Genomic DNA, 23849 nt, shown 5'->3' with positions numbered 1-23849 from the left:
TTATGTATTTGTGACACTCAACATTTCTATCTCAGCTGCGTATCTGCTGCAAGACTGGCTTGTGTCCGAGGGCTGGATGTCAAAGAAAGCGCTTCTCCTGAAAAGGGCCTGAGGGATCTTCCATAAATATAACCTGAACCGTTTTTTCACAAAAGCATAGAGCAAGGGGTTGAGACAGCAGTGGACAAAGGACAAACTCTCCGTGATCTGCATGGCATAGTCCAGACGCCTACTGCTTTGACAGCTCCTGATGACACCGACATCTTGCAGGGAGTGAAGGATGAGGGCAATGTTGTAAGGCAACCACAGGACAAAAAAGACACTCACCAGAGTGAAGACTAAGCAGAGCGCTCTCCTTGAGCCAGGCATCTGAGACGTGGTGAGGACACACGCTATGCGGGAATAGCAGAACACCATGAAGAGGAAGGGAAAAAGGAAACCCAGGCAGTTTTGAATGACCCGAAAGACAACTTTCCAAAATAAGTGTTTCTCGCCATAATCATGGGTGCACAGGATGGCTTTGTTGTGGATTTGCCTTGTGGTGGTGAAGAGGCCATCAGGAACGGAGAGAAGTATAGAAAGGACCCATACCACCAACAAGCTGAGGATGGACTTCCTCCGTGTCATGGAGCTGCGAGGAGAGCAAGCATGAACTATGTGCAGATACATGTCCAGACTCATGCAGCTCACAAAAAAGATACCACTGTAGAAATTCACAGTGTACATGGTATTTAAGACCGGGCACAATATGTCCCAGGTCACCCCCTGAGAAATGTGCAGAGCCCAAAAAGGAAGGGTTAGTAGTAAGAAGAAGTCTGAAACCACCAGGTTCAGCAGATACACCTCAGTCATCTTCTTTTTCTTCTTGATGTACGTAATGAGGACAACAAAGAGGAGGACATTCCCAGTCAACCCGACCAGGAAGACCATGGTGTAAAAAGATGGCAAGAACACTCTGCTAAAGGAGAATACCTCTTCTTTCGTGCAGAGGCCATACTGCATGTAATCCTCCTCGTCCAAGTACTCATACGGGTAGTCGCTCGAATTGGCAGCATCCAGCCAGGCGGCAGAGGTTGTTGTTGCCACCTTTGAAGCTGAATTTGACAAGTTTGCTAGGAGCAAAAGAAAAGCGAAGGGGATTAAAATGTTGTTCCAATCCAAGACAAACACCACAACACGGAGGGTTTTCCTCCAGTTCATAGGTTTAAATTTCTGCCACCTTCTGATAAATATTTTGTGTCCTGCACTCCTTGGCCTTTGCCTACAGCATGGGGACAGCTGTCTAGATATACATATGAAAAAATAATTCTAGTTTCCTTACTCCAACATGTTGAAACTTGAAAATAAATGAGCATGGTGTCCTCTGACATAACTTACCACTTCCTCCTGACACCACTACAAGCTTTGAGGAAGTTTCTGCTCAAAATTATGTGAAATCCACCACCACAGCTCACTGTGAGCTGCTTTAGATTCACCCGGGTTGCTACTGAGAAAGTGGCATCCCAATTCTTGGTGAAGCAGAACCTGCCACCAGCACCTTTATGTTGGTGGGGCTGCTCCCAGAGGTGAAATGCTGAACATCTTGGTGGGATGCTGACCCCTTTTCATGCCAACTCTAGGATACAAAGCCATGGATTCTTGTAAAAGATATTAGTAAGTGGAAAATAATACAGAATCATAGAATGGTTTGGGTTGGAAGGGACCTTAACGGTCATCTGGTTCCAACCCCCTGCCATGGGCAGGGACACCTTCCACTAGATGAGGTTGCTCAAAGCCTCATCCGAGGTAAGGACATGTAGGGACCAGAACCAACTCCTGAATCAAGGTTAGAGGTGGGGGTTAGATTTAGCTGGAAGGATGTTGCTGCAGTCGATCCTGCGTGAGACGAGGTGTGGATTGAAACCCTGCTGACGGAGGAGGGCGAGGGCTGCGCAGTCGGCCACTCCCCAGGCCTGCAGGCTGGCGTCCGTGTTTGTTAGACAGCTGCAGGCCAGATTTCAGGAAACAGAGACTGATTTGGAGAGCTTCCTTTTTAGAGTCTGATTTTCAGAAAAAAAAAAAAAAACCACACACAAGAACACCAGAAGGGTTTCATTTTACAAAAGTCACCCAAACTAGGCAACGGCAATCGCTGAAGAGCCCATCACCCGCGGTGAGAGATGGGATCTGCCTGAGCCACCTCCCATCACTACAATGAAGGTTAATGTGGGTTTTAAAAATCAAGCCTAATCTCCAGGCTCTGACAGCAAACCAGGGCTGTCACAGGGAAAAACAGAGCAAATATTCCACCCCTAAACCACACCGGTTTTCAGCCATGGCCAAAGCTACCTACCGTTCCCTGCGGGACTCATTTTGCCAGCAATCCCAAAACAGGCATGGTTATGTAGTTCCCTGCTTCAGCCACTCCCGCGTTGCTCTCCTCAAGGATCTGTTTCTTCCATTGCCCGAGACACCTGCAATGAAGCTGTTGGTCCGTGGTTGTGTTACGCATCCCGAGGAGGACATACCCCACGGTGGCTCTGCACCTTCCAGGGACAGCTCCCTCCCCACGAACACCCTGGGAAAGGGCAGCCCCTCCACCCCAAGTGGGGTAAGCAAAGCAGCCAAGGCTTGGAGTGGGGTGCTGAGGATGCCTGTGGGTGTGCAGCCACAAGGGGTGAAGCTGTGGACATACCTGTTGTGGTCCCGTGTCTAAAATTGCTTAAATGTCTATTCCAGGCAATTCCAGGTGGCTGAAAAGAAAAGAAAATTTGGGTTGGGCTGGATTTAAATGTTTTCTTGCTGTCTCGTAGTTCTTTAGCAAGTGCCGCGGGGCACTTCAGACCGAGCAGCCATGGAGAGCGGAGATCTGTCACGGAAGAGTGCCAGGAAAAGACTTTTCTGGGAATGACCTTTTTTTTATCTGTTTCATATTTTGGGGGAAATTCATCTTTAGCCATATGCGGTTCTGACTACACCAAAGCTGCCGACCCTTGTGATTGCAGCAATACCCAGCAGGACTCCTAAACACCTCCCCCCGGCCCCCCACTCAGGACAAGCCATACCCAAAGTCTCCATTTCTGGGTCTCTTCCAGCCCACCGAGATGGCTTTTCTCCCTCTGCCACGTCTTCCTCCCTCCGTATCACGCTGCCACTGACATTCACATTCCCATCCCGTAGCTCATAGCAGAGAACTGATGCAATGTGGGCTTAGCTCAGAAATTAATCCCGAGCCTGTGGGAGCACTGGAGTTTATGGGCTGGCTAACTTTCAACAAGAAAAGAAAACGTCTCCAGGTTTCTCGTGCAGCTTTGTCTACAAGTAAGAAATAGAAAACGCACTTACAGGAGCTCCTTCTCCACCGCGGGCAGTTCCTATCCTGCTGGAGGCCTGAATCAGGCTTTTAGGAACTTCTTTTACTCGTGTGAATGCGTTGGCAGGAAATGTGAGCTCAACGTGACCTCCCTGGTTTTGTTTTGCTTTTCCTGGTGTTGATCAGTGGGTGACAGCACTGGAAGAATCATCTCTGCACTGTGTCCAAGCACGAGTCCCTCTACAATATCTACAACCGGCGCCTGCACCCAGAGGTGGGCTTTGCCACCGGAGATACCCGTCAGGACCGCAGTGCCTCCTGCCACGGGTGCCGTGGGGAGCCAGCACCCCTCCTTGAGAAATACAACCTGCTCTTGTATAGCTCGAGTCAGGCACGATGCTAGGGATGGCCGGAGCCGCTGGGACCGAGGACCCACGTCAGCACAACGTGAAGATGGCTGGTGGATCCCGTGCACCCCAGCATGCACCGGCTGGGTGGTGGGAGCACCCACAAAACACTCTGAAGTAGGTTTTTCTGGGATGTGCTAGACCAGGGTCACCCAGGCAAGCACACAGACCAGCCACGTGCTTAAACACAACCAGTTCCTTTTGCCCTTCTTCTCTCCATTTTTCCATGCATCCTTTTCCCCTCTCCATCTTGATTCCTTCCCTTTTCCCCACCCCATCTCCTCCCAAGCAAGCAATCCGTCCCTAATTCCTTTTTCCCTGTTGGTCCTGGGTTTGCTGCATCCCAACCCCAGATGTGGCAAGAAGCTCCCTCTTGTTATTTTGTTTTTTAAAAGCTTTAATCAGTGGAAACATCTGCCGTTGCCTGAGAGAAGGATATCGAGATGATGCCCACCCTGCCCACCTCCCCGCTCCCCTGGGCAGGACTGGACCTGCTTGGTCTCTGCACCGAGAGGCTCCTGGGACTGAGGAGAATGTGGGATGGTGTAGAAATCTACATTTTTTCCAGTAAATCTGAATAAGCCACGTGCTACTTGGATGCTGCGGGATCCTCATCCCTTGCAAGAGCAGAAACGGCTACCGGTGGGGACATGGCCGGGGCCAGCGGGTGCTGGTGGCTCCATGGGGACAACCCCATGTCTTTGCAGGCAGTGGTGAAGCTTTGCAAGTGGTACCAGAATAAGGAGCTTATCTCTGTCGTTGAACGTACAGAGATTGACCACAGCAGAGATGTGCCAGGCTCCTGGCACTGCCACAGGGACGTTTTGGGGACAGCTTCATGGCATGAGCCTTCGCTCGCCTGTCAAAGGTGTCTCTGATAAAGTAGTTTATTGGAGAGGTCACCCTCCGGCTCGTTTCCCTCGTCTCACCACCAAACAGGGCCACGGGGAACACCCTGACCGTGCCACGGCCGTTCCCACCCCGGTTGCGCTTTATAAACTCCAAACCGCCCTGCTAAAAACAGGAGCAGGGAGCAGCAGCGATGGCCACAGCTCCGCACCCAACCTGCCCCGTGGCACGGGGAGCCACGGAGAGAAATACGGTATTTTTACTCTTTTCCATCTTCGCCACCATCAGCTGGCGTACACTTGTGCTTGCATTTAAAAGATATCGTATAATAAATATATCTGGGTAACATACACATTAGGAGAGAGCAAGAAGCCGCTCGCAAAGCCGAGGCACCAGACACGCACACGGGGACACTACAGGTGACAGCAGTTTCATTAGCCCAGCAATTAAAATGAAATAAGTTTTTGTTTTTAATTGAGTTTCTCCCCCGAAGCACATGTCGCGCAGAGCTGCAGGGAATTAAATGTGCCTCTGAGAGTCACTGGAGAAAGTAGCCTTCACTGTAATTTATTACAAGATTTTAACTCAATTCGGGAGCTGGTAATTGCATAGATTTCTTTTTCCTTTCAGACTCTGCAGAGCCCTAATGGCTTTGGCAATTAAAGTAACGAGATTACCCATAATGGGAAGCCCATTTAGAGAGGTACAGCGGTACTAGCAAACAGTTATCTGCACCACTTTCTTTTACGCTGCCGAAAACGCCGCGTGTCAGCGGCGGAGTGGGCCCGCGGGAGCAGCAGCTCCGCTTCCCCCCGTGCTCGGAGATGGGGAGTCACAAACACCGCGCCGGAGAGCTGCAAAAGCGGGCAGGGTTTCTGGGGAAAAGGACTTTTTTTTTTTTTTTTTGCTGTTTTGCTCTGAAGGGCTGCTGCGGGGTTTAGGGGAGGGTTTTAAGTATCTTCAGGATCCCAGGGGATTTTTTCCTCCTGCTCCAGAGTTCGGTTTGGTTAAAGTCAGGAGCAATTTCAAGGTTGCTTTTGGGCTTCAAAATCCACTGCCTGGCATACAGCAGGGGCAGAGCAAGCTGGGCTTGAGAGCAGACAGCCTGAAAGGAGGCTGGAGCCGGGGGGGTCGGTCTCTGCTCCCCAGGAACAAGCGATGGGACGAGAGGGAACGGCCTCAAGCTGCGCCAGGGCAGGGTTGGGGTGGATATTAGTAATTAATTTCTTCCCCCAAAGGGCAGTCAGGCCCTGGCCCAGGCTGCCCAGGGAAGTGGTGGAGTCCCCATCCCTGGAGGGATTTAAAAGCCGGGGAGATGTGGTGCTCGAGGACATGGGTTAGTGGTGGCCTTGGCAGCGCTGGGTTAACGGCTGGACTCGATGATCTTAAGGGTCTTTTCCAACCTTAACGATTCTGTGATTCTAAAGCTGAAATTCAGGAAAAAACCAGCCAACAAGCCGATTCACTGAGAGGAAAAAGCGAAGCAGAGCGTGGGAAAGCCGGGCTCTCCCTGCACTTTGCTGAGGAGCTCCCGCTGGCAGCGACACCCGCCGGGCCGCGGCAAAGCTGCAGCCTGCGCCGCCGCCCCCAGCCCCGCCTCGGGGGTGACACAGCCCGCCCAGCTCAGCCCGCGGCCTGCGCCTCCCGGCCGCCTCACGTCACCCCCCGCGCCCACCGCAATGCGGAGAGCGCCCCCCTGCCGTGACGTCACGGCCCGCCCCGCCTCCCCGCCCGTATAAGGACGCGACGTCAGCGGCGGCGCTCCGGATTGGGTGGCGGCGGGCGGGCTTTGCCGCGGGGCACGCTGGGAGTTGTGGTTCTCCGGCCGGCGGACGCCAGAGGGCGGAGGGGGCGGGGCGCAGCCGGCCAATAAGAGCCGCGGGGCGGGGCCAGGCGCCGCAGACGCCGGCCGGCTTCGGGATCGGTGAGGGGCGGCGGCGGCGGGGTGAGGGCCGGGGCCTCCGGGGGGGACGGGGGCGAGGGGACCGGGGGGCGAGCTGGGCCGTGGGGGAGCTGGGGGGGGGCCGGCATCTGGGGCAGAGGCCCTGTGCGGGTGGAGGAGCCCGGGCCTGGAGTAGGGCGGAAGCCCGCTGCGGGGACCTGGGGCTGGGGTAGGGCCCGGTGCGGGGCCGGTGGTGCCCCCCCCGGGCCGCCTCCTTGGCGGGAGGAGCGCTGAGAGCTGTGATTTCCCACCCGTCGTCTTCCACCCGTGTCAGGGCTGTCCCCCGTGGGTGGCCGGCCCCGCGGCTCCCTGCTATGGGTGGTGGCAAGGTCAGGGCAGGCAGGGCCTGGGTTTCACCCGGCTTCCTCCGCCCCACGGCCTCTGGTGAGCTGAAGGTCGCGGAAACCTCCACCCGTGGACAAATCGATTCACTTCTCAATATCCTTCTCTCGTGTAAATCTCCCCTCCGGCTGTCTCACCTCTCCTGAGTGCTCCCGTGTTTCCCTCTCTGAATGAGTCAGGCTGAAATATAATTTACGCTTAGCACATAAGGGTAACTGTAGCAGGCGCAGAGAGATGGGGTCCTTCGGATGGCAGAGGAAACGTTTTTTTAGTTTAAAAAAAGAGTCAGCCCGCTGAAACGGATGTGCACGGAACGGTGCGTAACCAGGGAATACGGCCACCTTTGAAATGTATCTTCTGCACGTGTTTGCTAGCCCGTGCTTAAATTAAATTCCCGTTGGCTGATTTGGAGAGCTTGGAGTGCTTCCACGTGAGGCCGAGCTGTGTTTTGCCGCTGAGCGTGTTGAACAATGCCGGTAAGACGTTGTTCTAGCTGAGCCCTTTGTGGTGTTGCTGAGCTAATTGTGGTAGCAGAGATAGGCACTAATTGAAGGACAACGCTTATGCCGGGCACTGAAGAAGGAACGGGTCTTGGCGTCACCTGGGATGGGGACAGCACGACACGCTGGCGAGTTTTGGCGGATGGCCCCACCGGCTGGGTGATGATGGCTCAGCCCTTCTCACTGCCACCGCCGCTTTTTTCTTTTCCTTGGAGGGAAGCAGGTGAGAAATCACCTGTGCTGCAGCAGAAACTCCGTTCACCTTCCTGATGTGTCCCCACACCGGTCTGGGCCTACCAGGGCTTCAAGACTCGCTCCGGCTCCTCAGCAGCTGCCATTTTACCCCCTCGTGTGCTCCAGCAGGAGTTTGAAACCCCGCTGGAGCGGCAAAGGGGGCGGGATGGGCTGTGGTAGCGAGCGACGAGCTGCCAGGTAGGGCTGGCCTTTCCACCCTGAGTGCTTGGGTTGCCGTTCTTGGCAGGGAGCGAAAGAGGAGGAATGAGCTTCTGAGGTCAGAGCTGCTAGTAAGGAGTAGCCTGGGAAAGTGAAACGGCGTGGTGGAGGATGGAAGTCCTAAAAGGAAACGCAGTGACCAAAGCTTTCAGCAGCCGCTGGGATCCATAATAGTGTGAAAAGGGATGGCAGAAACTTGTGGCTTCGCTACTTTTTTTTCTTTTCCTTCCCCCCCCCCCCGTCCTTACCCATTCTGGTATGCAACGATCTCACTTCCCAAGATTTCACTTGAATTAAATCACCCGTATGTAGCTCATCAGCTCAAGTCCAGCTCCTGTGCTTGTGACTGCTTGGACATTTGTGACTGGTGGAATACGCAAGGGATTTTCTTTTTCTAAAAGTTCTCTTAACTTGGCGTTTCTCAAACCTGAAGAGAGACTCTTTGTCTTCACAGCCACCATGTCATCCGGTCAGGAATCCGTTTTCTCTGAGTATGAGACTGACACCAGCCAGACATCGAAGCTGTTAAGAAAATTTAAAGAGACGCCGTTTGTACCCATCGGTAAGTTTAAAGATGAAAAAATGTGGTTACGTAGATCTTCCTCGTCGTGGGCAATCCATGTGGTAATCGCCGGCGCTGCTCACCGTTTTCCTGTGAACAGGAAATTAATTTGAAATTACTGCCTCGTGCAGGCTTTGTGTGTGATGACAGCAGTGCTCCTTCTGCCCGGAATGGTATTTGTTCTGCAAGAAACAGGGAAATTAGTGAGGCCTTTTATTTTAGATAGAAACCCAAACCTACCACTACAAAAAAAACTCAACCCAAGAAGAGTGTTTAGGTGAGCTTAACAAAGATGTGTAGGGGATCCTGTTAGGTGGGAAGGAGTGCGTTTTGCAGCCGTTCCGGAGTACGGTTACTGGGAAGTGTGTGATCACTACGAAGTGACTTTCAAGCTAACAAAATACAAACCAGAAATATCTAAACTACAGCTTCCCTGCTAAACATTTAGCTCTTCTCTGCTGCCATCCCTTAGTTTAAAATGCGTTTTCTTAGTAGATTTTATGGTACCCCAGCCCGAGGAGGTTGTCAGAGTTCTCAGCCTCTCTGCCGAGACCCCAAAAAAACCCTCTGAGGGGAGAGGGGTTGGGTCGTGCTCACCCTGAGAGCTTTCCTCTCGTCAGGAGCCGCCTCTGACGCGAGACACGTTTTGATTTCCAGCCACCTTAAATGGAGAGCCGTCGGGTCACTCGGGGTGAGCTGTCCCAAGCGTTTGCCAACAGATCTCTCTCACTGGTTTCTCTGGTCACAGGACTTTGCTCTCCAGCTCGCTAGAGTGTACTACGGACTCCGAGTTCGGGTTCTCCCAAGCAGATTAGCAGAACTCCAGCCTGTGTCAGAGCTAGTTTGAGGGCCATAAAACTCTTAATTGGTATTTAATGAAGCTACCATGTGGATCATGCCCCAGTGAAGTAAGGGTTTATGGCTTCACAAGTGGGATTGGTCATGCTCCCGTTCAGGGAGACAAGCTGTCTGCTCTCTGGGCAGGAAAAATAGACACAGCACTTAAAACTTGGCAGCTTCCTTCAAGCTATGCAAATAATCATCCTGAATATGGAACAGAGCGGATGGAATTGGGAAGTTCTGTGCGTTGCTGCTCTGTGATCTGTGAGAGCATCAGCGTACACAGGTTGGAGCTGGCACAGCCGGGGCTGTGTTTGTCTGCTGAACCTCTCTCCCCACAGCATGGGACAAGTAACGTGTGACTTGTCCTGTCCTGGTGAAAGCAGGCCAAACGTGACAACACCCAAAATAGCAGCCTCCGCAGGCCGGCGGGTACGGCAGGGAGCACGCTGAGTGTCCCAGCTGCAGCTGAGAGGTGTTCCTGGGTGTGAGCTTCGTCCCAGGAAAGAGGGTGCCAGCGGCACGTGTGCTTGCTGAAAGATATCCAAGAAACTCTGGCACCTTAGAATCATAGAAACGTTCAGGTTGGAAAAGACCTTTCAGATCATGAAGTCCAAGCGTTAACCCAGCACTGCCAAGCCCACCACTAAACCATGTTTCCAAGCACCACATCTCCCCGTCTTTTAAATCCCTCCAGGGATGGGGACTCAGCCCCTGCCCTGGGCAGCCTGGGCCAGGGCCTGACAGCCCTTTGGGGGAAGAAGTTTTTCCTAATATCCAACCTAAACTTCCCCTGGCGCAGCTTGAGGCCGTTTCCTCTTGTCCTATCGCTTGTTACTTGGAGGAAGAGACCGACCCCCCCCGGCTCCAGCTTCCTTTCAGGCCGTTGCAGAGAGCGATGAGGGCTCCCCTCAGCCTCCTCTTCTCCAGGCTGAGCCCCCCCAGCTCCCCCAGCCGCTCCTCCCCAGCCTTGTGCTCCAGCCCCTTGAGTCGCTGCTGTTGCATTTTAACACCAGTGGAAATCTCTCGCTGTTCTCTGCGCTGACTTGTGCATTGAACGAGATGGCACTTGAGTGAAAACAGTAAACAGGCCAGGACTTGCCATCTACACAAAACCGGCGTGATTAGATGAAAACATGATTATTCCCAAGATACCCTGTCCAGGTGGGTCACTTCACACATCTCAGTGGCTTGGATCTGGCCTCAGAAGGATGCTTTCCTTGCCTTGTAGGGATGGCTGGCTTTGCCGCGGTGGTTGGCTACGGGCTGTACAGACTGAAGCACAGAGGTGACATGAAAATGTCGCTTCACCTGATTCACATGCGCGTGGCGGCCCAGGGCTTCGTCGTGGGAGCGATAACGTGCGGTACGTACCCAACGGGAGGCTGTCCTCAGCGTGGGCAAACCACGGGGAACCTCTCGCATCTCTTCTCCTAGTGGATAATACAGTGTGCATGACATACCCTCGGGGTGGAAGTGTCCAGGCCGTTCTATTTGAGGATGTTTATGCTCGTTACTGGTGTTTTCTCAGCCTTTTTAGAGTAACGTGATGTTTAAGTACACATATTTAATATTAAACTGCACTACCTTTGATAGTAGAAGTTTTGATTACTCTTAGATGTGGGAAGTATGTGGGGTTCTGCAGGTGTTGAAATTAGAGGCAAAGAAAAAAAAAAAGATTATCTCATGTTAATATTTTCCCTTGTAAATATGTTCTGTTTCTGAATTTCATGCATTGGAAAATCAGCTTGCATAGCCTATGGTATTATTTTCAGGACTGGAGTTGTGTCCCTGAATGTACTGATTTGTACATACCAGGTCTCCTCTAAGTATTGCAGCTGCGTATGTGTGTAAATGTATAGCCCGTGAAACGCCGTTTGGCTATACTGTATTGCCAGAGGGTGCAACACAAAAGCCTGACTTTGGCTGCAAAGCAAACTATAATTGGCTGGCGATCTGCATTTTCATATACAGTATATTTTCCTGTCCGCTTTCTCTGTATATGAAGAATTTTGTAGTGTTCACCACCGCTATTAAAAAAAAAATACAGACAGTAGAAGAGGAAGGGAAGCATTATTCTGTTGCTGAGAATCTCTCTTACTGTTCAGATTTTGAAACCCATTATTTCCTATTTGTGCTCTTTAATATCTTTATAAATGACTTGGATGCAGGACTGGAAGGTTTGTTATCTAAGTTTGCCAATGACACAAAATTGGGAGGAGCCGTTGACGCTCTCGAGGGCAGAGAGGCCCTGCAGAGAGATCTGGGCAAATTAGAGAGCTGGGAAAACACCAACCATATGGAGTTTAACAAGGGCAAGTGCCGGATTTTGCACCTGGGACAGGGCAACCCTGGCTGTACATACAAACTGGGGAACGAGAGGCTGGAGAGCAGCCCCGCGGAGAGGGATCTGGGGGTTCTGGTCGATGGCAAGTTGAACATGAGCCAACAGTGAGCCCTGGCAGCCGAGGGAACAGCAGGAAGCTATGCCAGGGGAGGTTGAGGTTGGACATTAGGAAAAGGTTCTTCACCCAGAGGGGGGTGGAGCACTGGAACAGGCTCCCAGGACGTAGTCACGGCGCCAAGCCCAAAAATATTTAAGAAGCATTTGGACAACGCCCTCAGACATGGTGTGAATTTTGGAGTTGTCCTGTGCAGAGACAGGAGCTGGGCTCGATGATCCTTGTGGGTCCCTTCCAACTCGGGACATTCTATGATTCTATTTAACCCAGCTTTCTAATTGTGCTTGTGTTTCTGTCTTGTAGGTGTGCTCTATTCAATGTTTCAGGAGTATGTGGTGAAGCCCAAGGAGTAATGGAAAGCTGACTGAAATCTCTCTCCTGGTGGTGGCCTGTGTACTGCAGCTACAAACCTCATATCGAGGGGTTCTTGAGGAAAAAAAAATTAATACATGGTATTAGAGAATTGCCCTATATCTATTTGGTGTATGGTACACTGTCTTGAAGCTGGCAGCCTAAATGATTGCGTGCTGGGGGTGTGGGTATCAGGGTCTGGTTCTTTCTGATTGACGCTACCGTATCCCAGTTTTTAGGGGATATAGTGGAGTACAATCCCTTTATCTTCCCCTCGACTGTCAACTCAGTCTTAAAATTGGTGACTTCTTTTTGCTGCCATTGCCCAAAATGACAAAGTCTGAAGTAGCTTCTGTTAGGCCTCAGGCAGAACGTGGAGGCCGCGTCTGTAGGAGTGTTGTGAATGTTTCGCTGTCATTTTCTATCCTGTATATTTGTCAGCCTCCAGCTTTGTAATTTAGAAGCTTCTAGTAGCACTAAATGACTCCTAAAATATTGAGAGAGATATAAACATCTATTTTTTTATTTAAGGCGTAAGTATTTGGTATGTTGCAGCTATTTAAATGTTGTATTTATTCATTGTTAATGAAGACACTGGCTCCCTATTTTTACTATAGATTTTCAGACTCTTGGATTGCTGTATTTTTTTAACTTTCTTTACAGTGTTCTTCTGAATAACATTTAAATGTAACATTTAAAATACATATTGTGGAAACCAAACCTTGATTTGGTGTTCTAATGCTTTTAAAGTATATGATCTGGCTCTGATTTCTGCAATATAATTCCTTATAGACATTTTAAGACATTTAAATCTGAAAAGCCCCCATCATCCTCGATGAGGCGTTAAAACCCTTCTCTGTAAATTGCCAATGCTATTTTACACTCGAACCCCTTGTATCTCCAACAGCAGTCACAAAAATAAATGTGTTGATAAAGCCAATTTGTAAAAAAACTCATTTTCTCCTATTAGCTTACATTCCATGGTGACAGTATGATGTCTCTTTGTAATAAATACCGCAGGGTACGTACTGCACCTCTGTCTGTGACATTGTACAGAGCAGTGGGAGATGAAATACGAATAAACGCGTGAGCGCTGGAGATGAGAAGTGTTTGGCTATGGATTTGTTGGGGAGGTTCCCCCTCTGCACGCAGCCTCCTGTGGAGGGATGGGGTGAGCTTATATACGTGAATAAAAATCACCTGAGGGGCTGCGATGCTACAGGGAAGGGCATTCCCGGCCGTTACAATCCTGCCGCCCTTGACTGCTTGCTCTCAGAGGTCTCCCTCACCGGGGTGGAGCTGGGGAGGGCGTGAGGAGACGCCGCTCCACCGCGCAGAGGCCTTTCCCCGTAACTGCCCTCCTCCTCCCCAGCGTGGGGCGGGAGCGGGAGCAGCTCCCTGCCGGTCACCGCCGGAGGGGCCGGACTTTCTGCGGGCAGGGCAGGCCCTGCCGCCGGGGAGCGGAGCGGCGCCATCATGGCGGCCGGCCGAGGGGAAGGCCGCCAGCCCCGCCCCCGGCGCATGCGCGGCCCTGCCCTTCCCCTGCCCTTGGCGCCGTTGCTATGGGAACCGCGTGGGGCCGCGGCCGGGCCTGCAGCGGGAGCCGGAGCCGGGGCAGCCGGGCCCGGCCCCGCCGAGGCGGGCAGCCGGCGGGAGAGGGCGGCTGGGGGGACCCTCCCGCTGCCCTCCGGGCGGGGGAAGGCGGTTTCGGTAGGCTGGAGGGTGGGGGAGGCGCTGGGCGGCCGGCCCGGGGGTGGGGGAGGCAGCGCGGGCCTGTCAGGCCCTGTCACGCCGCAGGACAAGGCGGGCGTTGGGCGGGAAAGAGAGGGAACCGCTTCCCCCCACACAGCAGCGCTCTCTGTGCCAGGTTTGGAGTCGGCACCCAGTAGGCTGGGGGGCTAAAGGTTGCCCCCAGGCCATCGCTCATACCCAGGAGGCCCAGGGGCTGTGCGGGAGCACCAGACTCTGCTCTTTGCACTTGTCAGCCCTTAATGCACCTTGTCCGCGCCCGTGGTGTCCGGAGACAGGCGTGGAGGTAAAGCTGCTTGCAAAGCATCTCTGCCCGTCCAGTACATACAGGCACACAGGGACAGAGCGTGTATTTTGGTGCTTTATCAATATGATTGCTGCCTTAGTGTGAGAAAGGGCCTGCGTTAATTACCCAGGGCAGGGTGTGCCTTTGAAAGTTTTTACTGATTGTTTTTGCTAGGTGAAAGGTGCACTGGATTTTTTGCTGACAGTAAATGTTAAACAGAAGGAGAGGGGGCTGGAATACATTAGAAAACTGATCGTCTTTAGTCATACTAAGTAAAGCTCTAGACATTTAAATGGGTAGCAATATTATCGCTTTAATGTTATCACTTAATGCTTAGAAATTTGGGGGATAGATGAAATTTCAGGGATGGATGATTTTTGCTGGGTAAAAAACTGGCTGGATGGCCAGGCCCAGAGAGTGGTGGTGAATGGAGTCAAATCCAGTTGGCAGCCGGTCACCAGTGGTGTTCCCCAGGGCTCAGTGCTGGGGCCGGTCCTGTTCAATATCTTCACTGATGATCTGGATGAGGGGATCGAGTGCACCCTCAGTCAGTTTGCAGGTGCCACCAAGTTGGCTGGAAGTGTCGATCTGCTGGAGGGCAGGGAGGCCCTGCAGAGGGACCTGGCCAGGCCGGGTCGTTGGGCCGGCGCCAACTGTATGAGGTTCAACAAGGCTCAGGGCCGGGTCCTGCCCTTGGGTCACAACAACCCCAGGCACCGCTGCAGGCGTGGGGAGGAGCGGCTGGGAGCTGCCTGGCAGAAAAGGACCTGGGGGTGTTGGTCGACAGCTGCCTGAACATGAGCCAGCAGTGTGCTCAGGTGGCCAAGAGGGCCAGTGGCACCCTGGCTTGTGTCAGGCACGGTGTGGCCAGCAGGACCAGGGAGGTGATGGTGCCCCTGTGCTGGGCACTGGTGAGGCCGCCCCTCGAATGCTGTGCTCAGCGCTGGGCCCCGCACCCCAAGGCGGCCATGGAGGGGCTGGAGCGTGGCCAGAGCAGGGCAGCGAGGCTGGGGCAGGGGCTGGAGCACAAGGCTGGGGAGGAGCGGCTGGGGGAGCTGGGGGGGCTCAGCCTGGAGAAGAGGAGGCTGAGGGGAGCCCTCATCGCTCTCTGCAACGGCCTGAAAGGAGGCTGGAGCCGGGGGGGTCGGTCTCTTCTCCCTAGTAACGAGTGATAGAACGAGAGGGAACGGCCTCAAGCTGCGCCAGGGGAAGTCTAGGTTGGATATTAGGCAAAAGTTTCTTCACTGGAAGGGTAGTCAGGCATTGGAACAGGCTTCCCAGGGAAGTGGTTGAGTCCCCATCCCTGGAGGGATTTAAAAGCCGGGGAGATGTGGTGCTCGAGGACATGGTTTAGTGGTGGGCTTGGCAGTGATAGGTTAACGGTTGGACTCGATGATCTTGAAGGTCTTTTCCAACCTTAACGATTCTATGATTCTATGAAAGCCACACTCTTGGTGTCTAGTGCCCAAAGGGAGCATTAGGATAAACAGAGATCTTTCTTCCTCTGTCAGTTCCACGTTAACCCAGGAATGGGGGGATCTGCACCTTTCTTTGAAACATGGGAAGGAAGGCTGGATGGACCTGGGTCGCAAACAGTCCGTTCCCTTTAGTCAGTGTAATGTGGTTGCCGCATGCGCTTCGGTTTGACCCCAACTTGCTCTTCTGTAAAAATGTTTATTTAAACAGCTCTGTTTAAAAACACTTTAAAACATTGCTTTTTGAATGCTAGAGTGAAAAAGACCCGAAAACTTTTTTGAAGACTGTTTGAAAGCCATTTATGGAGAAAGGCACTTGAGGCAAGGCAGTGGGGTTGAAGAGCACAGCGGCTGAGAGGAGGAGGTGGCAGGGAGACTGTGCAGAGGTCAGTGAGGAAAAACTGCGAAGCAGCTGCTAGGAGAGGATGTTTTTCAAAGCGATGTTGATCTCTGCTCTCTGTCGCTTTTTATTTTATTCTTGTTATGCTTTTAGTAAACAATGGAGTCAGACATAAAAGTGAATGAACATTTTAAAAGCCAGTTTAAGGCTTATCAAGAACAACAGCAAAGGCGGCTGCAAAATCTAATGGAGAGGAAGAAGGAAAAGCAGAACAGTCAGAAGGGTGATAATGGCAACGCAAAGGAGACTTTCAGAATCCTGAATGATCTAAACCTGTTTGAAACGGGACAACCTGCAAATGACGATGACAGCAAAAGGTAAAGGTGTAGCAACACCGTTCCTCCAGGAAGTCACTGAAGTATATTTTGCGTATGATCTTACGAAACTCATTAAGTTGACAGAGCACTTTCTGTCGTCACGTATTGGGCTTTCATTATCCTGAGAAGACTCTCGCTGCCCCTAACATGTTTATCCTCAGAGCATTGTGATGTGCTCTTTATTATCAGTGTTTCACAAATGAAGGGCGGAAGAACAGAGGGGTTAAGGGTGACGTGCTAGAGGCAGCTAGGTACTGACAAAATCCAGTCATTCATAATCGCTAACATCCTCTGAACTGTTGGTTAGTTCCTGCCTAGCCTTCTAAACAAACAGGTTCCCTACCTGAATAATTTCCAAAGACAGATAAGGGCAAAGCAACTAATGGGTGCAAGCCAAAGGCCTGCAGCGCAGAAAAGTGTTCCCCTGGCTATCTTTGCAGTATTACCCAATTTAGTAGATCAAAAGACAGCCAGCAATATAGGAGGGTCTCATAAACACAGTTGCCTCCCGGTTAAGAGACTTGACAGGGTTACACAGAGTAGGGTTTTAAATCTTACTGGGGACAGGGATTTGGGTCTTATCTCACCCATTGGGGTAGTATCTGGATTACCAGGACATTGGACATTCTGGTGTGGATCTCTCTTGGTCTTGTTTTTGGAATTGAGTGCATAATTCAATTCACTGGAGCAGAGATTTGAAACCCCAGCTCAGATCACTCATCTTCCTCCTAGGATATAGTCAGTCACTCTTTCTCACCCAGTTAATAATTTTGTTACAAACTAGAACAGGTCTAAAGTTGCACGCATCCCAAAGATGTCTGCTGTTACCGCAGTGTTGGCTATTCAGGGATTTGCTCCCTGTTAGCGGTGAAGCCAGCTGAAGAAATTCCTGCTTCTTCTCCCCACTCGCAACTGTCCTGATACGGCTGTTTGCTGGAAACTGGATTCACTTTCTGGGGGAAGGGTACTTTTGTTCTCAAGTCATGTCAGTGATCCGATTTACAGCTTTAGCCTCGCAGACTGTTTTATTGGCACCACGATGGGGTGATGTACAGTGTGATACAGGGGCAGAAAGGAGGAGCTGGCAGCTCTACCAAAACCAGCAGATCACGGGTGGAAAACTGCTGTTAGGCATGTACCTTTGAGACAGTTTCCCCTCCCAGAATCCGGAGTGGGGAAGGGCACCTCTACCAAAGAGTATCAAGCCACTAACCCAGGTTTATTAGGCCCTAAATGCTGACCTTCCCTCTGTGTTACTCCGGGCAACTCCCTGCTCAGTTTGTTTCTGAAGATTGCTTCCTTAAACGCCCAAGTGCGTAAGCTGCAACAGAGCTTCTGTGAAGATGCAGGGAACCCAGGAGTGAACCACTGAAACTTTCAGGTGCTTCTGGGAATGTGGTGTCCATGCTGCAAAGGAAGGCTGCGTGGAAACAGGGAGCTGACCTAGAAACTAATGCTCTCACCGTTGCATCGTACATTGTCTTCTTCACACGTAGGTCCCTCACCACGGCTGTCTGATTTGCCAAGTTATGCTTCTGATCTGACCTCTACCAGCTGTCCTCTTCCCTTCCACATTTTGTTCTGATAATATATAGAATATAGAAGATTACTATGGAGATCCAGAGCACTGGAACAGGCTGCCCAGAGAGGCTGTAGAGTCTCCTTCCCTGGAGATATTCAAAACCTGCCTGGATGCGATCCTGTGCAACGTGCTCTAGGTGAACCTGCTTTAGTAGGTTCCAATCCCAATCATTCTGTGATTCTGTGATCTGATTTTTTTTTTTTTTTTAAGGAGGGGGAGACTGATTCCCACAGCTCAGATGTGGATTTGTCTGGTGGAGGAGACGGGCTTAGGCGCTCCCATAGCACACCCTGGTGCGGTGTACGTGCTCTGAGGTGCAGAGTACAGGAGAGTCCCAGCAGTTCTCTGCCATTTACGGTTCAGTTATTTAGGTCTGAGTAATTCAAGAGCTATTACTTACCTCCGTTTTCAGTGGCACTGACTGTTAAAAGTCCCCATTTGATGTGGCAGGTGTAGCGGATTTATCGGGCTTGTCCTTTGCTTATGTACATCTGCGCTCATCAAGAGTGGTTATGAGTGTGTCAAATCTGGGCAGGATTTGCTTCTGGAAGGGATTCACCAGGATGTACTTTGCAGTATTCCCATGACAACACGTTAGAAACTTGTTCCAGAATAACAGGACTCCATATGGTCTGCAGTGGCAGTGATTTCAGCACGTCGGTGTTGTTTATAGCAGCCTTTGGAAAACATTCTCTTCTCAGAAGTCTCCCTTCCTCTGAGCATTGGGAGTTCGTTTTTCCTTCCTCCTGCCCTGCTCCCAAATTTTTTTTAGGCGAGTGTTTAGCTGACATTTCTGTCTGTTTTGTCCTTTCTGTGACTTTATCCTCCCTGCTCTGTTTGGTGCATTTAAGATTTAAGTGATTCTCCCCATCACATGGGGAATCTGTACCAGAGTTGGGAAAGATACTTACCTGAATTTCAGTCAGAGGCCCTGCTCATAAGCTTCACCTGGCTCTGTTTCCTTGAACCAGAGTGGAAAAGGTTACCCTTCTGCAGCCTGTTTCTTTTGACTGACTTTCTGTAGCTGAGCCGCTTGGGTGGAACCTGCTACCTCCTTTGTAACATGGAGGGTCACTCTGGGATGGGGTGAGAGGGAGAAGTTTCTCAGAGGAGACTCCAGCTCCGTGCAGTTGGGATTTCTGTCCATCCTACCTTACGGTGCTTTTTGTCAAGACTTGGAAGCCAGCTCTGAGGAAGACATCGCTGGTCAGGTGTGTTAAGAGCTTAGAACGTTTTTTCATGTTAATTCCCTAACTCTTAAAAATCTTTTTGTCCATGTGTCTCTAATTAGATCTGCACAGTTTTGTTGCTCACTTCTATGAGCGGTACATGTGGGAATAACTTAGTTTTGCCTTTTCTCTGCTCAGATTGCTGCTTTTTTTCTTCTCCTTTGTAAACAGCTGCCTTTGATCTCCCTTTGATTTGCAGCTTTGAAACAGAAGTGCATTTCTTAATTATGGATTGTGAATCATCTCATAAATGGACTGTGCTGTTTATGACAGTGCTTTAAGGGGTCATTTATTCTGACATGTACATATGGAGTGTGCATTTAAGAGCTCCAAAGTCCAGTTGGAGCAAAAAGCTTGCTAAAACTTTTGAATAGAAAAGATAGCTGACTTGTCTGGCTGTGGATATGTCTATAGCCACAGGTGTATACTGTAACAACTGGGCTTCATCCAAATCTCTGTGATCATCCAAGCTACCTACTTCTGTTGTAGTCTGGAGAAATTGCTATAGGCCAAAGCGGTGGGACACAGTTCCAGACTAAGTCACCAAAACGTCACACACATTCAGGGTGACACTGTAGATAATAAGGTAGTAAGGGGTCAATTCACCTGGCTGGCTTAGGTGTCTGATGATATCTGAGATGCTGTAGGGTATCGGGAACTTCCATATGGGCATGATCGATAGGACACAGGAGACCTGCACCCTTCAGCTGGGGGACGGGTGGGCAGCCCAAATTGCACCTGTGTGGGGGTAACTGAATCGAGTCCCCTCATCAGAGCACTCAGTGGCCGTTAGAGAGCGATTCAGGTCACCCTGCAGTGGCAGTTAGTCTGTAAGCAGCACTGGTTGCATCGACTAGGCCTCCTTTGACTTTCGCCTGCGTTTTGGCTTGCTGCTCGTGGAGAGACACCTGTGTCTTGGTACGGAGTGGGACCCCACCCCAAAACTCAGATGGGAAGAGAGGCAGGCAGAATGGGAACCACCGACTTGAGTCTCTACCACAAACATATTTACCAAAGGCAGTTTCAGTACAGCTTCTCTTAGCGCATTTGGTTTCCTCTCTGGGGAACGGAGACCAGTTCATTTCTATTCTGAAATGCTGCTCTCTGGAGGAATCTGGGTAAAAGCTATGTCTAAAGTTGGAGGATGTTACTAATTCTTGGGGTTGGCTCATATGTCCACACATGGGTGGCAAGTGCTCTCTGAGATGCTCTCAATTCTCTGACTGGGCCCCAAAAGTTTTCCCAAGAACCCTGCGTTGTGGCTGCTGGCCTCACGTAGGGAGCTCAGATAATCCTGGGGCATCTCAAATGGATGCCTGAGTGCTCACAATTGAATTGAGCCCCTGAGGCTTTAGCTTCTAGTTTTTACATTTGGAGGAGCCATCATGTAAGGACAGCAAAGAGATTAAAGTTGTTAATTCTCTGGATGTCTTAGAGAGATGAAACCCATAAATGTTACTAAATGTACTGGAGAATAGGAGAAGCAAGGCGATTTCCTCCCGTTCAGAGGGCTTTTTGATATTCTTTGTTTCTAAATGAATTCCAAAAAGCAACATTAACAAAATAAACTGATGCCAGTCCACCCTGCTGGGGTTCCAAGAAAATCAGATGAGGACACAGGAAACTGGTCTTTTGTGAATTGCTACGAAGCATTCATTTTTAAAGAAAGAACCTCAGTAACAGCTTTCGTAGTTGATGCTCCGTTGGCTTCTCTTGGCTTCGGTAAGCATGGAAAGTAAAGCCTGAATGTCACGGATGCTGAATGGTGAGCTTGCCTGGTTTCCTCTGAAGAACCAGGTAAATAAGACTGAGTGAGATGAGACTATTCAGTAGCCTCACGAGCACTGCAAAGATACCCGTTCTGTGATGTTTTGCCCCAGACAACACAAGGAAGTACAGAATTTTTGGAGAAGAAATAAGTTCACTGAATAGATCAGATCTGCTTCTGTTCTGATGTGACGTTTAGAATATTCTACTTAATTCAGTAAACTCACTTCTGGTAAGCTAAGCTCATCTCGTGTACCGTCGTTTCATTATTTTATTTCTGGAAGCATCTATTTGAAGCACGTTACAGTGACATTTGCCATTATGGCTTATTTTTTCACAGATTGCTTGAGGCTGAGAACGAGCAGCTCCAGGATCAGCTCCGAGAGGTCCGAGATGAGAACTGCAGACTATACAAACTGGTGACAGAGAAAGATTTTGAAATAAAGCAACTCCAGAAAAAAATACAGGAGGACAGATTGGCTTTGTCGGGTAAACACAGTAACTTTGTGTTCTCACTATGTTAGTTCCAGTGTTTGCTTGATGCTGATGAAAATAGAGGTAGGATAAAGGATTCATTGTGAGCTCCTGGCAGTGAAATATTCATGTGACATCTCTTTACCTGCTTTATGCTAAAAAGGAGTATTTTGGTCATATTGTGGTTGCCTCCGTTTCCACTCCTGTAATAAGCTTCTGCTAGGAAGAACCAAAATTCAGCTCTCAACTGAGAGAGGCTTGTTCTCTATTGAGCTTGTAGTAATTTGCAATAGCACTGGAACCACTTGGCTCTGAACTTTGAAAAGACTTAGACACCTGGATATAGATTTAGCCAACACTTAGAGTTGCTACCTAAACTTGCAAGGGTCTAAGTTGACACCGTTTTGCATTCGCAGAGTTTCCTAACCATCGCTGTCTCTCCCATGTCAGGAGTCTCATTGCTTTTTTTGCAGAGGGAAGTTCCTCGCAATGGTTTGACATGGTAGCACCTACAGGTGGAATCGCATGGAGGCTTCAAGATCTGTGCCTTACTCTCTCCTTCAGTTTCATGAGCTGCAAAATACGAATACTACTACTCCCCATTTTAGAGAGCTATTGAAAGGACCAAATGACATCTGAGGTAGTCAGGTCAGACCCAAGGCGCAAAATACTGTTATTGATAATTATATATCCCTTAATATAAGTATAGTGCTCTTTGGGGGTACACAGTGATCTCTGTTCCCCACAGATCTTCTGCAAACTTGCTATTATTGGCACAAAAAATGATGACTCATGGAACTCATATTTTAGAAAACTTTCTGATAGTGTCAAAGAGCTGTGTTGCAGCTTTCTCTGCTACGCGGTGTTAAATTCCTTATTCTGGCTCCTTTTGTTTGAATGCCTGAAGAGGGCACATGCAGGATGCTGGCTGAATGCAAAGTCCAGCTTCTAAAGTGGCTTGGGTGTCCTTTGAAAACTGAACTGTGCAGGCTGCGCCTCCTCCACTGGGTGCCACTGTTGTTCAGGACAGCAGTGATGACCAGGCTAGTAGAGAAGGGGGAAACCAGCAAAAAGCAGAACTAAATAACACTTAAATTACACCTTCATTCTTAAAAACTATCTATCTGTAGCTTGTATGTAGGAGAACTGATAAGCTGTTACTGGGTCAGGACCAGGAGGCAGGTGTGCTGTTGCAGCTGCTTTGGCTGACTCGCATGCCAGCTTGTGGCAAACCCAGCTTGTGGCAGTTTGCCCCATGCCCCTGTCTTCCCTGTCTACACTGTGGTAAGAGACTCGCCCACATTGCATGGGAATGAAAAGCTTTGATTAAATGTGTGCAATGCATTTGAAGACCATCACATGGAAGCACCGGCCTGGCTTTTGGTTAGTTTAGTACTTTCTGTGCTCCTTAGCAGCCAGTATTAATTACGAAAACTAAGGAAAAAATAGCATCTAGATGCGAGGGAAAACACACATCAGATAAAGGAACAGTGGAAACACTTTTAAAAATAAGGAATTTCTTATTTTCTCTACACTGTTTTTAAATAGTGACACGGGGTCATATTCTGTGCTCACCTATATTCCGCATAGCCCCTTTAATGCCTCTAGGGATTTTACAGGACTCAGAATTCACGTGAGAGCGATCTGTCATCCTTGCATCTCACCCCGGTTCTTGAATATAATCTTCACAGATGTCAGTAGAAAAGTCATTACTTCAGAGCACCGAAGGAGGATGGAAGAGTTAAAAAGAATGACAACAGCCAAGTTCAATCTTCATATATCCCACCAAGGATTTGTTATTGCAGGCTCGTGTTCATTGCTGAGCTAGAGGTTTCCGTGGACGTTGTATGCAATCATATGGATTTTGCACTTGGGCGAGAACTTTTCTTCACCTATGTGATGTTAACAAAAGCCAAGTGACACACAAGCCAGTGCTGGGGATTACTTTATTCATGACACTAATCAGACCCTCCCTGATGAGGAGGTGAATGAAGTATCTGTTTAAAAGAGCAATTAAAAGAGTAATACAGTAAGGCTCCATGTATAATCACAGGGGACTTATAAATAGGCACAATGAAATTTCCTGGACGTTATCCAGGATGCAACTGTAATAGCGTGCCTGACCTTTTAGGACAGATGTTTAGAGAAGTTCGCACCTCTGTTTCAGCAGCTCCTCCAGTAGTAAACAACCAGCGCAAAAGAGAGTGTTGTCTTTTTTGTTAATACGCTGCAAAAACCAGTTTATAACTGTCCTCCACAGCAGCGAGCAGAAAACACCTCCACCCTTTCTACGTAGTAATGTTGCTCCGACCACTTCTGTGGCCTTCTGACGTGTGGCTGTTGCTGAAGTGTGAAATGTGGCTTCACGAGCCACAATGGGATGCTGACTCAAAGGGCCAAGCAATCCAGCTGGAATCACTGACACCTCTTTTCCCTCACTTGTTCATTTAAGTGCCTGGCACAGCTCTGAGAGAAACGGATTGGACAATAAAAGGACACTGTGCACTGAACAGAGAACAAAAGCATCATCTATTCTGAATCTTGCCTGTAAAATGTCCTTTGCTTTTGTG

General features: G+C 49.9%; 3 protein-coding genes across 6 annotated transcripts in view; 2 read left to right on the top strand and 1 right to left on the bottom strand.

Moving 5' to 3' along the window:
• On the bottom strand, positions 1 to 4821 carry ACKR2 (atypical chemokine receptor 2; the record flags this gene model as incomplete). The annotated part of the gene is given in 7 exon segments (XM_082329810.1): positions 1 to 1112; positions 2333 to 2396; positions 2400 to 2405; positions 2407 to 2453; positions 2675 to 2732; positions 3325 to 3464; positions 4812 to 4821. Coding segments are annotated over 7 exon segments (1437 nt in total).
• Positions 4822 to 6433: 1612 nt separating this feature from the next.
• On the top strand, positions 6434 to 12442 carry HIGD1A (HIG1 hypoxia inducible domain family member 1A). Of its 4 annotated transcripts, none has more exons than XM_082325406.1 (4): positions 6434 to 6472; positions 8240 to 8347; positions 10419 to 10553; positions 11953 to 12442. In XM_082325406.1, the coding sequence occupies exons 2-4, from the start codon at positions 8245 to 8247 to the stop codon at positions 12000 to 12002; spliced, it is 288 nt and encodes a 95-aa protein (XP_082181532.1). In that variant the 5' UTR covers positions 6434 to 6472; positions 8240 to 8244; the 3' UTR covers positions 12003 to 12442. The 4 variants fall into 4 exon arrangements, with proteins under 4 accessions (XP_082181532.1, XP_082181535.1, XP_082181533.1 ...); XM_082325409.1 differs by lacking the exon at positions 11953 to 12442 and adding an exon at positions 10963 to 11942; XM_082325407.1 differs by having other exon boundaries at positions 6472 to 6493.
• Positions 12443 to 16009: 3567 nt separating this feature from the next.
• The window catches only part of CCDC13 (coiled-coil domain containing 13), a gene marked incomplete at both ends in the record, with an annotated part of 30776 nt that continues 22936 nt past the window's right edge, over positions 16010 to 23849 (top strand). Inside the window, 2 exons of the mRNA XM_082311289.1 lie at positions 16010 to 16227; positions 21146 to 21294. Of these exons, the coding sequence (XP_082167415.1) occupies positions 16010 to 16227; positions 21146 to 21294 (367 nt within the window). The remainder of the gene's footprint in view (positions 16228 to 21145; positions 21295 to 23849) is intronic.

Source organism: Platalea leucorodia (assembly GCF_965183815.1).
Source record: "Platalea leucorodia genome assembly, chromosome: 1".
Taxonomy (NCBI): domain Eukaryota; kingdom Metazoa; phylum Chordata; class Aves; order Pelecaniformes; family Threskiornithidae; genus Platalea; species Platalea leucorodia.
This window is presented reverse-complemented; position numbering and strand designations above follow the sequence as displayed.